Consider the following 14,650-nt stretch of genomic DNA (forward strand, 5'->3'; position numbering starts at 1 on the left):
GCCAGCGTGGCCGCACCCCAGCATGGAAGACTGCAGGCCAACTCAAAGTTCCACCGTGCTCTGGCGTCTTCCTCTCTCTTTTCTGAAAGACGATATTCGGTCTGTTGTTGGGTTTTCACCTCATGCTGCGTACCTATCTGTAACAGGCAAGGCCCAGGGCTGCTCCTTCTGCGAGGCCATCCCAGGCACACGGCGGGGGTCTGCCCCCATCTCCGTCCACCCTCTGCTCACACCCACATCCCGGACTCCAGCCACAATCTGCTCTGGACCTGTCACCTCCTCCCTCCAGATTTCGGTCCTCTGTCCCTGGAACCGCCGGCTCCAGGTTTCCTCGCCTCCACCACCAAGGGAGCCCACCCTTGAGTGCCTGCCGCCGCGGCTCCAGCTCCAGCTTCGTCTCTGATCTCGACTGACCCTGCGTCAGTCCCTTAAGGCTGCCCAGAGCCCCATGTGCCGTCCTCCATTCCCGCCTCACACTGTTGCCAAGCTGATCCCCCTAAACTGCTGAGAACCCATAGGAGTCCCCGTGGAGCCCGTCTCGTCCCTGCCCCCTGAGGCTAGTCTCAGCCCTCAGCACAGCACACTCTTTGGGCCTGGCCCCGACTCATCCCCATTTCTCAAAGCAGATCTGCTACAGGCTGCTGATGCATCGGGGTCTGCCGGGCCCCATCTCAGCCGTCATCTCTCTGAAAAGTCACCACAGCCCTCCCTGAGCTCCCAAGCTCCGCATGCCTCCCCCAGAGCCAACCACAGGGACGAGGACACTGCCACCAAGCCCCTCGGGGGAGGGCTTGCTGCCCCAGGGGCCTGGGGCGCATCACCCAAGGTCATACACCTCCAGGGACGCCCATGGTCTGCAGCTGAGGGGGGTGTCAGGCCTAGCTCAGCCCCCGAGCTGCCATGTCCACTGCCTACCCCTCACCAGACGCCCTCTCCGAGGGCTGCAGCGACCACTGGTCACCGTCTGCACTTGAGGGCCTGAGCGAAGGGGCCACACAAGTTTGGATGGTGCTGGTTGTGCACAGACCTGGGGAGGTACCACCCGGTGTTTGGGGGGAAACCCAATATTGGCTACAGGAGACACTTCCCTTTCAAGAGCGTATAGTTAAGCACAGAAGAAGCCTATAGTTGGAGGGTACATGTAACGCAAGGTACCACATGCATAAAGGCCAGAACCGAGATGAGATGAGATTGGTTTGGCAGAAGTCAGAAAAGGGCCTGGGCCACCTGTGCTGGGGTCTGCCGTGTAGCCGGTGAGCTTTAAACATAACTGACTCCTGCCACAGTTACACTGAAACCAGCCTCGGCACGTGTCCGATCACTGACAGCCCAGAGGGGTTCGTCTGAAGAGAGGACTCGGGCTAATATGAAAACTTCTCAGGGTGGGTCGTAGGCTGAGAGCCCGACTGCGGTTACCGACAACAAAGGGCATCTCTGGGAAATCAGTTAACATGATATATAAATACCGCAAATACTACTTGTACACTTAAGATTTTATGTCATATCAAGTTATCTGAGTAAAAATAAATCTAATTTCTGAATAAAACTTTCATATCACTGTTTCCGAATCCTCAAACTTGTCTATTTAGCTTCAGGGTTGTATTAAAACTGGATGAAAAATAGTGAAATAGCACCAATTTATAAGATAGAAAATATTTAAATCAAAGAAAAAAATGTTAGCTCTAGACCTGGTACTTTTACCTATTACTCTGAGTCGTTAATAATAAACCAGCAAACACACGGCGTGTGAAGCCGGTTTCCTCGACGCACGCCTGGCTTGCTCACGAACGAGTGTGAGCTCCTTCTGTGGGAAACCTACCTGCCGCCCAGGTGAACGGCCGTGCTGTGCAGCAGTTTGATCCTCCCTCCAGGTATCAGCCCTGAAAATGGAGAAACCAGAAATAAGTGTGCCTCTAACATGAGTTAAGCCAAAATCCAATCACAAGTGCCTGGAATCACTTTCCACTGCTTCAATACCTGTGTCCGGCAGTAACATAAAAACACAGGTGGGTAAAGAGCGCTCCCTCCCTAGAGCAGGGGTGGGTCCTGCAGTTCCCTCGGGGGAAGAATCGAGAGTCTGCAGTTCAAGGCTTCACGGGAAAATGGCTGGTGGGATCAAGATCAAAAAGCCTTCCTATTTTTAGATTTGATAAAATAAAACAAAGGGAGTACACTAAGCAAAAAAAAAATCAATACATAACTGGAACCTCCAGTTCCCACAGAAACCCTCTTCCGCAAACGTCCTCACGCTCTGGTGGTCTCGCTCCTCAGAGGCTGCCTGGCTCCACTCCGCGACCCCTCCCTGCACTCCCCACGGGCTCACGGCCCCACTGGCTCTCCCTCCTTTGTCCATTTCCAGCTTCGTCCTCCTCTTCTGTAATTACTGCAGAGGGGGAACTAGAGACTTACTTATATGGAGGCCCACGTCCTAGCAAGGCACAGCCGAGAACCTTGGCAGTGGATGAACTAAAAGTACACAAAAAACTCAACCTGTGTGTGAGAAAGGGTGGCTATAATTATAAGGCATGGGACTGTGTTTATAGACTTGCCACCTGTCACAGTTATAACTCTGATTTCAGGGCGTGCGACGTCACCGACTGCAGATCCCACTTTCCCAGCACCTGCTCCCCGGACCGACTCTGGGGCTGAGAGTCTTGGCTCAAACCTTCCTCCCTGGGAAGTCTTCCCCGATCTGGGCCCTCAGCCCTGCTCCAGCAGTGACATCACGACGGCCAGTCTCCCCAGGAAACCACTCCCCAGGCAGCACTGTCGCCCCCTCACCCCATTCCCCTGGCACTGCAGCCAGGACCCAGCTTGTTCAGAGAATCCGTGAATGAAGGACTGGTTCTAAGCGTGACCTGAGCTCTCCAAGAGGCCACTAACCTGATATGCACACGACAGGGCTCGGAACCACCCCAGCCTCTCCCGCAGGCATGTAACGCCCAGAGCTTTCTTGGTGTGAATGTCACCCCCTCTTTTCCTAAAAGCAGAGCTAGATCATGGCTGGAATTTACACAAGTGGTTCTACAGATAAAGAAGTCTTCTTACAGCAACTTTTGATAAAATACACACTGCCTGATACCGCCCTTTGTCAGACTCTCTCATTTATATCACAAAGTACTTTCACGCAAAGTAATTTTGTCTCCACAGGCAGACTATGAACTGACCTCCCAACACCGCCTAAAATTCCCCCAAGTGCCTTGGTCACCGCACAGAGGCCTCGGGTACGTGACCCCTGAGGTCTCTGAGGCTGGGGCTGGGGTCTCGGGGCCAGGGTGCAAGCCAGCGAGGGCAGCGTCGGGCCCCACCAGCCCACGTCCAGGAGGCGCCTGGGCCCTCCCGCCCAACATTCCCGACAGACACAGTGAACACTGCCCCAAGCAGATGAGCAGATGCTGGGTGGAGAAAATGCCGAGAAAGGCGGGGCCTCGCCTCAGACAGGCCTCCATCCAGCCTGGCTTCTGGGAGTGAGTCCACCTCTCAGCCAGGCCGCCGCGGCCCACATGAAGCCCGGCAGCTGCTCCGCAGACAGGGGGCGCCCCTTTCTGATTTCGAGCATCGGGGCAAAGCTGGGGTCACTCTTGTTACACCCATTGCCTGGGTCTGCCGGGGCACCCCCAGCTCAAACCAGGTGAGGGGCTGTGGGACGGACGCCCGGGCCCTGCCTGACACGGCAGACTGGCCACGGGGCGTCAGGAACCGCTGACCTCGGGCCTTGGCCCCTGCCTCCACTGCCCCAGCCTTAAAGACTGTGGGAGTCACCCTGAGGGGTGGACCTGGGACTTGCACACCAACTGGTGACCCAGGACACAGAGGGCCCTGCAGCACAGACAGGACACGCAGCCCTTCCTGTAACAAGAGCACCACGCGAGCTGGTCTCGGGGCCTGTTCAAGGGTCAAAGGGCATGAAGCATACAACCTTCATCTTTACTTTCCAGGTAGCTAATTACTCTTTTTTTCAAAGCAGGTATTGGAATCTTTTCATTCGTTTTATTCATTTTAGCAAACACTGAATAAAATTAGTGTTTTTGTTTAATAATTACCCAAGTCACTTATTGAACCAGCGAGATCTACCCTTGGTAATTCAACCACCACCTGAAACAGATGGGAAGACGGAAACACTTCACACTCACGGAACACTTCAGCAGCGCAGAGCTCTGACGAGGACAGCATGCTCCATTAGCCACTAAAAGGATCACTGCTCCAGAAGAGAGATGTGTCATAACTTCCGAACTAATACTTGCATGCTGTAAACCGCCTTCTTTCAACCCGTTTCTCCACGCTCCATGAGGGGCCGACGTCCAGCGCGTCCTCTGCAGTGAGTCTCCCACCCTCGTCCTGTGGCCCCGACTGTCCCCACCGCTTGCACTGGCATCGCTCATTCCCGCAGGAATTCCCGATGGCCCGTCTGGTCCTTGTGTCCCCGAGCCGAATGGAGCCCCCCACACCCAACCAACCTCAGCACAGACCAGGCCCGGGCGTGCGGCCTCCTCACCCACACGTTGAGAACCCCGCTCTCGTCCAAGGACGTGATGTGGAACGACAGACCCGACGTCTCTGTGAAGACAGAAGTGGGGAGGGAGGCTCGAGACCAGGAGACCACTCCTCACGACCTGAGCTACAGAGCTCATGAGGTGAAGGGCGTACCTTTCGGAGCAGAGAAAGGTGAGCGCACGCGGCTCTGTCTTTTGCAGACAGACGCCGAGACCGGTTCTATCTCTCGGAGGGGACTGCGGTGGTTCACCAACGTCAGGACGCCGTCTGGGGATGGAAGGGTAAGTCAGGGAGCACAGTTAGCACTGAGTTGTGCGGGGACGGGCACAGGTGCATCTCCTCAACGAGAGACCACACGGACCACACACAAACGTCCACGTGCCACTGCTATCAGCATCACCGTGAAGCTGAGACCAGAGTTCACTGTGCCAGTGAGAAGAGGGGTGAGCTTTGCACGCAGGGCTGTGGGTGTGGAGGGCGAGGTTCAGACCCCTGGTCGGGACCCTGGGGCCACCCTCCACCTGCGGGGACGACGGGGCTGGAAGGTGCGCAGGGCAGCAGGGCTTCTGGAGGAAGAGGAGGCTCAGACAGAGCAGCATGGGGCACAGGCCAAGGGGGACTCAGAGCTGCAGACCCCCGCCCCCATTCAAGAAGTGACCCTCTACACCCTAACACAACACAGCTCCTCTGACCACAAACATCCACGTGCATGATGTCAGGAGCAGAAGAAACCAGACAAGCTCAAGCAGACTCCGAAGGAACAAGGCAGAAAATGCAAATCACAGTGTTTCAGCCCCTGCACATTCTCCCCCAAAACAAGCACAAAACAGACCAGAACGCAACACTCCAAGCTACATCACGTCTCTTCAAAAAGCACTTGCAAATGTGTTTAAAGCAAGGAAACAAATCAGAAACCCAGAACAAAGATGGGTAGAAAACGAGGAGAAAGAAAATGAGAGCTGGAGCTGAACTCAGGAAAAGCCGAGGGAAAAGGCAAAGCAGTCTGAGGAATGAATGCGGACGGACAGGGTTCCAGGCTCAGTGCCCTGAAGTGGAGGAGGCGTGGTGAGCCGGTGTCCCTCTGGAGGGGAGGCCACGGGAACTGGAGGTTCTAGTGACAAAGTTCAGACGGCAGCAGAGCACAAGGAAGCGCCCTCCTGGAGTAAGACTTCAAGTGAGGTCAAAAGCTTAAGACTTGCAGTGTTTTGAACACGGAGGTGAGTCAGAGGTTAGCCAGCACCATCAAAAGACGTCCTCTAGCGCACCAAGCCCTCACGTACCCATACACTCACACCTCCCAACAGCGGCAAGGTCGCTTCCAGAAGGGCAAAAATGGGTTGTTGGGAGACGAAAACCTGCGTCTTCACGTGGGAAGCACAGACACACTCGCGGTGCAAACAGATGCAAGACATCCACCTGCGTGGCAGTATCACAGAACAGGAGGGGGAGCTGGAAGGCTACTCGGCTGGGAGAGAGGCCGGCCCAGACACATCTGACACGGGACTGCACCCAGAACGTACAAAGACCCCTCACATGCAGCAGTAAGCAGCAACGACTCAACTTACACCCCCGGGGAAGAGCTGGCAGACACCCGCCCAGACAGAGGGCGAGGGAGGATGCTCACCCGCGTCCTCGAGGAAACCACAGCAGAACCGTGAGATGCCCCACAGCTCAGCCAGTGAGGACGCAGCCTGCCTGTGCCACAGGCCCTGGTCCTGCCTGCCAACCACAGGACTACCTGGAAACCCCTGGACTGCTGGGTGGAAAGACCAAGCAGGTGCACCAGAGGTTCCGCCAACAGAGGGGAGGGAGCTCGGAAACGCCCGGTGCAGGAACCCCAGGGCCTCAGGCCAGGGAAGGAGGCCGGGCTCACAGGGCCCCTTACTCGCTGTCTGGAGAAAACCGGGGTTCCTGGGCAGGAGCAGAGGGAGCATGGGCTGAACGCAGTCGGGCCAAGGGCAGCCCCTCCACGGTCAGCGTGGGGTCAGTGCACCGTGCACGAGCTCCCCAGCCCCCAGCACTGGCAGGTGGGCCGGTACGGGCACTGAGCAAGCCAGTCCACAAAGCACAGAGAAAACCCCAGGACACGAGTGCCTCCCCAGTGGGGGTCGTGCTTGTGTGGTTGTGGCTGTGGTGGACTCTGGTTATAATTATGGCTGTGGTTGCAGTTATAGGTGGTTTGTTGTTGTTGGCTGTGGTTGTGACTTTAATCGTGGTTAGCTGTGGTTGTAGTCGTGGCTGTGGTTTGTTGTTGTGGTTGTAATCGTGGTTGTCTGTGGTTATAATAACGGTTGTGGTTGTAAATGTGGTTGTGGTTGGTTGTGGTTGTGGCCACAGCTGCTCAACATGCAGTAGTCAGTCACGCGAGTCTAACTAGAGGTCCTGGCAGGTCGAGTGCTTCCAGTTCCCTTTGACGCAAGAGGCAACCACTTCTCCTCCTTCAGCCCTCTGTGGGTTGTCTCAGCCATGGGAGCGCAGGCTCTGATATGCCCCAGATGGATTTAAAACTGAAAGTCATCTCACTGAGGACCTGCAACCCCAGGTTCAACAAGAAAGGACACCCCACTGTCGCCGGCCGCTGCCTGAGCATCCCCTGGAAGGGGTCCATTTTTCCTGCTCGTCAAAGGACCCTTTTGCTCGTAGGTCAGACCGTTCTGGGGTAACTTGCAGTGACAAAACAGAGAGATTTCAGGGCCCCTCTGTAAGTCCGGGCTGACAGGCAGGCATCACTGACCAGTAGAAAACGTTGAGGTCCTGAACGTCCAGGAGCACCCACTCAGCTTCAGGGAGCAATGGATCCGGGCGTCCTCTCTCAGGTCCCACACCAGCACCGAGCCATGCGTGGTTCCAGCAAACAGCAAAAAGGCTTTACAGGGGCTGAAGCTGACCTGGAAAGACCCCCCGCCACGACAAAAGCCAGACACTGAGAGCTCCCGTGGACCCTCCCGTAGAAGCTGGGGACACAGCGCGGGGGGGCGTGTCTGAGTGTCCGCGGCCTCAGGGATAAGAGAGGCAGTCGCAGGTGAGCCCCAGGCATCTCCATTCCGCCCAGCCGCCGCCCAGAGTGGCCAGGCCACCGCTGGTATGTCATCTGCCTCCCATGCGGCAGCACTCTGTGATTCCCAAGCCCCAAGACTGACGCCCACAGAAGTTACACTTCTCCACAGCCTGTGTGGAGATGGAAGATTCTGAGGTCATGGAGATCACGACTTGGAAACACGTGTGTATCCTCCCAGTCTGAAAGAACAGCTCTCCCATTGGACCTGCACGGTCAGCACACCACAGCCCCACCAGCTGGCCCGGAAAGGCTCAAGCTTGTTTAGAACCCCAGCAACATATGTCCCCAGCCGCGAGAGGCCAGGCACCGCTGCTGGGACCCCAGGGCGCCGGGCCCAGGTCTTCCTCAACCTGCAGCCGTGCTGCCACCCAACCCCAGGGGCCTGAGAGGTGAGCCGTCCTTCCAGCTGAGAGCACTGTGCCGCATCCCCTGCACACAGCGGCGGCGGCCGGGACAGAGGAAGCCACGTGGGAGCCCCCTCCTTGGCACCCCTGGCCCACCCCCGAGTTACACGGACGATTCCTCAAGCTGTACCTCTGACTCGCACAGCAGGACCTTCTGAGGCCCTGACGGCTGCCAGATGTCCCACACGCAGAGCAGGTGCCTGCTGTCCAGCAGGGGCACCGAGGCCTTGCCAGGCAGACCGTGGACGGACACCACTGTCCGCCTCTGGGCCTGAGATGCGTGCACGCAGGTCACCCTTCGGTCTGAGGAGGAGACAAGAAAATGTACCTGTGGTTAGTGACCCGCCAGGACCCACGTCACGTGAACACTTTTCAGACATGCATCAGCTCAACGAAGAGACAAACATGGTCCTTCACTGCCACACACGCCTAGATCTGGTGTCAACGGATGGCCACAGCTCGACTGGAGGCCACCCGTGCCCTTGGCCAACGTGGCCCCGCTCCCTCTCACTCCCCCACCGCTCCCACAGACTGGGTGGCACGGAGGGGTCTGGGGAGGCCCCGCGGCCAGCCCATCAGCACCTTGTCCACCAGCAGTGGTGACACCTCCTCGCCCTCCCGTAGTGGCCCACTCCCCCATCCAGTCAGCTCACAGTGATGTCTGTCTGTCTGTGTGTCCACTGCTGACTCCTGGGCCTGGGACACTGGACACTCCTGAACGTGTGGAACCAACAGAAGAGCAAGTGGGCGGCCAGCACTGTGTGGTTCCTGGTGGCCACAGTGTTGGGGGGGCCCTCGTCCCTACCTCCAAGCTCAGATCCAGGACCCGTGCCCCAGGCCCAGGCTCAGACACTGTCACCCCAGTCTCCTCCTGGTGCCTCACAACTCAACTTTACCAAGCAAAACACACCAGAACCTGCTTTCTGTTCACATATGGAACAGGGGCAGGTCCCACAGGACACACGAGCCTCCCCAAAGGGCCCTGGTGCGTGCTCAGCCAGGCCCCCAGCTCCGTGAAGCCGCCGTCCCTCCTCGGCTTCTCAGGACGCAGAGGAACGTGGGAGCCTGCGTGTCTGCATTTCAGATGCTACAGATGCAATAATAGTATTTTTCGAGAATCAGTCTTATCTTTTAAAAACATAAGCTCTCTCAAACAATATGAGTTTTTAAGAAACTAACACCACCAACTTTGCTAATGTTGGATGTGGAGGAATGTGAGTGCATCTGAACTGTATAAACAGCAAGTAGCACAGGAAACACCTAAAACACCCCAATTGGCGGCACCGGAGCCTGGTGCACACGGCCCGTGGGCCTCACCTCCGCTCACGGACCAGCCTGGCCACCCACGCCCTTACCAGCCACTTTGTTTAAAGCCCAGTGGCGACTTGCTCAAGAAGTCACACCTGGTCACGCGAAGGCAGTCTGTGTGGCTCACACAATCACGTGCAGTTTCACTGCGTGTGTGACGTCGCAAGGTGCCCTGTCCCCAGGAACCTACTTAAACTGAAGTCAGGAGCTCGATGGGAAACGCTGAGCCAAGTTCATTGCACGACTCCCACCCTGAACCCTCCCACGCTGCTCCCGCTGCACCTCTGAGCCAAAAACCAAAAGCAGCCGAAGGAAACGGGAAAATGACCGCGTGTCCTTCCTCCAGTCACGCCTCAGGAGGGCCCCACAAAACCGTGACCTTACACTTCAGTCTGCAGACGCAGAATCTCCATTCGATAAGCCCACTGTGGGGACAGAGGTGTCACAGTAAAGGTGGCCGTGCCGGCGTGAACGTCTCCAGCTAGACCCAGACGCCGAGCAGGGCCGTGCTTACTCTGGAGGAACAGCAGGCCGGTGTTGAAGGGGACGGAGCCGTCACTGAGAGGCAGGGTGCAGTCCTGTGCCCGGGGGGGCCAGCTCAGCTCCGCGGCCACACGGTCCTCTTCCAGCAAAGCCGCAATCACCTTCAAAGACATGAGAGCAGTCCTTGGTGAGCACTCCCAACGTGCTCGCTTTACAGGAAAAACACCACACACAAATCACTACCTGGGCAGTTACCCATTTCCAAAAACCTAACTGCCCAAGTCCAAGACATCACGACAACTGACACAAGGAAACTAGAGTGTTCCTCCCACACAACAGCAGAGACTGCAGGGAAAATTCCAAAAACGTAAACTCCACGGGGGAGCCATGGTCCAACACAGGCATGGCTTGTCACAGAAAACATGGGCTAAAGGTAACAGGAGGGGGAGAGGTAGACCCTCCAGCGTTTCTAGAGGAAACTCAGCACAGCCCACGTCCCACTCGCCGGGCTGCGCTGAGACCCAGTGTACAGCAGATCAGCGTCCCTGCCCTCAGGAGTCAGGGGTCCAGCTTGGGACAATGGCAAGGAGGCGGGAGGGAGACGCAGTGGACTCAGGAAGGCACCTGGCCCGGAGCGAGGCCCGGGGAGAAGATGAGGGACCACGGTGACATGAAGCCGCCGGGCCTGTCCCCAAGTCATCCTGCACCACCTTCCCCCCGCCCATCCTCACTCCACGTCAACTCTAAGAGAAGCTGAATAAGTTTAAAGTCACATGAAACCAGACTCTGTAACGCGCTGGGGGAAGAATCTCCGAGACTCATACTGAGCCTTCGTGGAGGATCTGGTGACTGTGACCGGCTCTGACCCAACTGAGGGGCAGGGCTGGGGCTCAGATGAGATAAGCGGGCACTCAGGATCCCCGTCGCTCCCTCAGCCTTTGGACGTACTTAGAACCAGTTTTTAAAGCCATAAGTTTACTAATTTCAAATACCCTGGGTATGTGTGTCCCTTGCCAACTTAACATACCTGTTTTTCAGTCTAGATTTTACAATGCAAGCAATTAACGTTAAGGAATACAATCCAGAAGCACAGACAGCACTAGCAAGATGCAGCCTCAGGACCGGCATACCTGGCAGGCTGCCCGGAGGAAGCTGCACAGCTGGGGCGTGTCGACCTTCGGGACCACGGCAGCGCCACCAGGGCTGCCCTGTCACTCCCTGAAAGATAGCTCATGTGAAACCAGCTAGGTGGACTCACAGGCACACGTCACAAACTTAAAGTTGTTGCAAACAAATGAGGAGCACAGACTGCCCAAATTAAGAGCAGGGAGTGTTGGGGGAGCCCATCTGCAACGCGCCTGTTTGAGGGTGAGCTCCTTCCCTTGTGTGGGCCTGGATCGGGGCCCAGACACTAGGGGTTCTGAACAGCCAGGAGGCGGCTGGGAAGAGCACGTGTTTCCACAGCCGCACAGCAGTGACCACACCCAGGACAGAGAGAAGGTCCACACTTCCCGGGTATCCACCTCTTCGGTCTGCACGTCCCTCTTCACATGGTCTTCGTTACACTGAACGTATGCCTTAAAAACAAGGTGTGCCAGAGTCAGCTCTGGGTCTTGACCTCAGAGCAATTTCTCACAACTGAAAAGAAAATGATTAAAATGTTTAAAGTTAATAATGACAGTCTTCTTGCTTCTGTCAAAAATAAGTACCACAGCGTAAATAAAGCCACACAAATGCTGCTCATATCTTAAACATTCGATACACACAGGCCTGAATCTCAGAAGTGATTTCAGAAAGTCACATCAAACAAGTCAACTCTGGTTTGAAAACACTGTTACCAAGTCCACCGGCACCCTACTCTCTTAGAGCACAGAGGCTTCGCAAAACCAGTTTTTTAATTTAAAGAAGGCACATGCTTTAGGGGTAGGGGATTAAGAGGTACAAACTACTACGTATCAAATGAGTAAGACACAAGGACACACTGCACAGCACAGGGAGCAGAGCCAGTGTTTTATGCTAACTGTAAATGGAGCATAAAACACTTAAAAAGTGTGAGTCACTTTGTTGTGTACCTGAAACATGTAATACTGTCCATCATCTACACCTCAATAAATTAATTGATTAATTAATTAAAATAAGTAAATTAAAAAATCAAAAGAAACAAGCAGAAAAAGCTACATGCTTCAGGGAAGACAGTAAGATACTAAGAGCTTTGAATGAGGAAAACAAGCAGAGAAGTCAGAGTATCTGCTCAGGGTCAGAGTGAGTCCAGCTGCAAAGCCAGGATTAATCTGGCGGCTTCTTAAATTTCATCCTGTGATCCTCCACTGAGAGGTTCCTGACGGAATTCACCCAGGAGCATGCTGATCCGCGGCACCATTGGGATGCAAGAGAAGCATCAGAGGGTGTCCCTGACTTTAAAACGCCGCCAACTGTTGGGAACTAGACTGAAACATAATTAACAATAGAAAGCAGGATGGGGGACAGAGCTGGGGGACGGGGGAGCAGCGCTGGGCCAGGGGCAATTCAGCAGGAGTCACCAGGAAGGAGCCCCGAGAACAGGCTGTGGACACGGAGGGACAGACAGGTCGCCAAGAGGAGAGGCAGGGACAGCAGGAGCACATGATGGAGAACAACAGGGAGACGACAAATGGGCCTGGCAAGGAGGACACACGCAGGTGACGAGGGACCTGGTGAGGTAAGGGAGACACTTAGTGAGGCAAGGGGGACACAGGCAGTGATGGGGACCTGGCATAGAAAGACCTGGGAGAAGAGGCAGGTGGATGGGAACAGAGGAGGGAATCTAAGGTGAGCCCGGCATCTTGGGAGCTCAGGAAGAACCTGAGTGGTCATACCTGCAGGACAGGGAGGACGTGCAGGACTGCTCCACCCCACAGGAACCTGGACAGTGACCAGAGGTGACATCCCGTGACTTCCCAGAAACCCTCCCTTGGTCGAGCTGTCTGTCCTCTGAGCCAGGAGCCTGCCCAGTCCTCCTGTGTGACCACGTTTGTGCTGGAAGGCTCTGGACATGGAGGACGTCGCACAATCTCTCCAGGGAAGAGCCCGTGACGGAGGAGCCCCTCTTCCCTCAAGTCTGTGTCCTTCACACCATCCCAGGTTCTAACATCATGGCAGGACAGAGCCAGGCTCAATCCCCTCCCTACATTGTACCTGCACTGTCACCTGTCAGCACACCTGCACCACCTGCTCACCTGTCAGCACACCTGCACTCACCTGCTCACCTGTCAGCACACCTCCATCTGCTCACCTGTCAGCACACTTGCACCCACCTGCTCACCTGATAGCACACCTGCACCACCTGCTCACCTGATAGTACACCTGCACCACCTGCTCACCTGTCAGTACACCTGCACCACCTGCTCACCTGTCAGCACACCTCCATCTGCTCACCTGTCAGCACACTTGCACTCACCTGCTTGGTGTTCTTCTTCTCAAAGCTCCTGATGTACATGTCATACTCATTCACCGGTGGCAGATCCAGGAGGGAGAAGGTGAATGAGAAGTCCAGGTCGATGAGCCGGAGCAGCTTTGTGCTGCGCATCCTCAAAACAGTTGGAAACAAAACAATGTCAAACAGACAACGTGCAGAAGGGGGAACAGGCCTCGTGGTGAGATGGTAGCTCTTGCTGAGGACCTAACTGACGTTTGGTGTGAGTCAGATATTAATGGTCATTAAAGATAAGACACCGCAAATGGACGGGTGATGCCATGTGGCTGGACCACGCTGACGGCATTTTGTCTGCTCTGTCTCAGAGCCCTAGGCCCGCCCATCCCTCCAGAGGACTGAACTCTGTCCTGCTCACAGGCGTGCACCCAAGACACATGTGCTCCCTGTCACCCCACCTGTCTTCACTTGATACCAACACTGAGAGCTTTGCTGCTGCAGATGGTTAGTGGGCAGGAGACCTGGGGGGCACGGCGAGGAGAAACCCCCAAGTTCCAGTCAGTGTGGACGCCTTCTCCCCAGCAGTCATGCTCTGGTTTTGCTTTGGCCTCTGTGAACCTACAGCTCCACTCCTCCATCGAATCTGCACTAGACCCAACACTCAGTCCTAGATCACCGACTGAGAACTTCACTTCCACGAATCTATGAATGCTACAAATTTCTGAGTTCACAGTAAGGCAAGCTTGGACTCTGACACGTGGAGGAACAGCTCTCGTGGTTCACACTCAGCTCCCTCAACCCCAGAGGCTGACTCGAGCCTGTGGTCGTCTACACAAGGACCTAAGGACATCAATACGGGCATGGTGTCCGGGGCACTTGGGCCGCATGGCCCACCTGGGACTCTCACCTGAGAATTCTCCAGCTGCACGTCCGAGAAGCAGCAGGGCTCACAGGGCTGTTCAAACCCTGAGCAATGCCAACCACGCCTCGAGAGGCAGTGGCACCTGCAGGGGGTCAGGCCCGGCCGCCAGCCCTGTGACCACCTGACTGCAACTCTGCTGCAGCCGTGACAGGTGGGGCTCCCAGGGCCCCTGAAACTGATACAACGTTAGGGCCACATGTCTTTGTGCAACACTGCACACCCACAGCAATAACACCATAGCGGGCACAGGGAGACGCAGCACAAATTAAAGACCCTGCCTGCCCATCAGCTAACTTTCAAAGGTACATTGAAGAGAAGCATTTTAAAACTAATCACACCTTCTGCAAATTTCCCAGTCCACCTACTTTTGCTTAAGTGCCTGAGTCCGGCTCTTCTGACGGTGTGAGGCTGTTGCAAAATCCACGAGAATTCCACAAACAGGGATTTGGGAAGGGGAATTGTTTGCACCTGTTTAGGAAAAAAAGCTATTTTTGTGAAACTGAAATATTTCTTTCAAGCAAAGGAAGTCAAGAGTAAAGGAATGAGAAGCACGCATACCACTTATGCTCAAT

General features: G+C 55.6%; 1 protein-coding gene across 1 annotated transcript in view; it reads right to left on the bottom strand.

Moving 5' to 3' along the window:
• LOC140690213 (cytoplasmic dynein 2 intermediate chain 1-like) overlaps window positions 1-14,650 on the bottom strand; it is a 51,199-nt gene that overhangs the window by 6,341 nt on the left and 30,208 nt on the right. The window contains 11 exon segments of the mRNA XM_072951692.1: window positions 1,820-1,880; window positions 4,044-4,095; window positions 4,496-4,557; window positions 4,648-4,761; window positions 7,229-7,382; window positions 8,087-8,259; window positions 9,779-9,908; window positions 10,878-10,950; window positions 11,227-11,324; window positions 13,184-13,313; window positions 14,444-14,546. Coding sequence (XP_072807793.1) covers window positions 1,820-1,880; window positions 4,044-4,095; window positions 4,496-4,557; window positions 4,648-4,761; window positions 7,229-7,382; window positions 8,087-8,259; window positions 9,779-9,908; window positions 10,878-10,950; window positions 11,227-11,324; window positions 13,184-13,313; window positions 14,444-14,546 — 1,150 coding nt within the window.

The sequence above is a fragment of the Vicugna pacos genome, chromosome 29 (assembly GCF_048564905.1).
Source record: "Vicugna pacos chromosome 29, VicPac4, whole genome shotgun sequence".
Lineage (NCBI taxonomy): Eukaryota > Metazoa > Chordata > Mammalia > Artiodactyla > Camelidae > Vicugna > Vicugna pacos.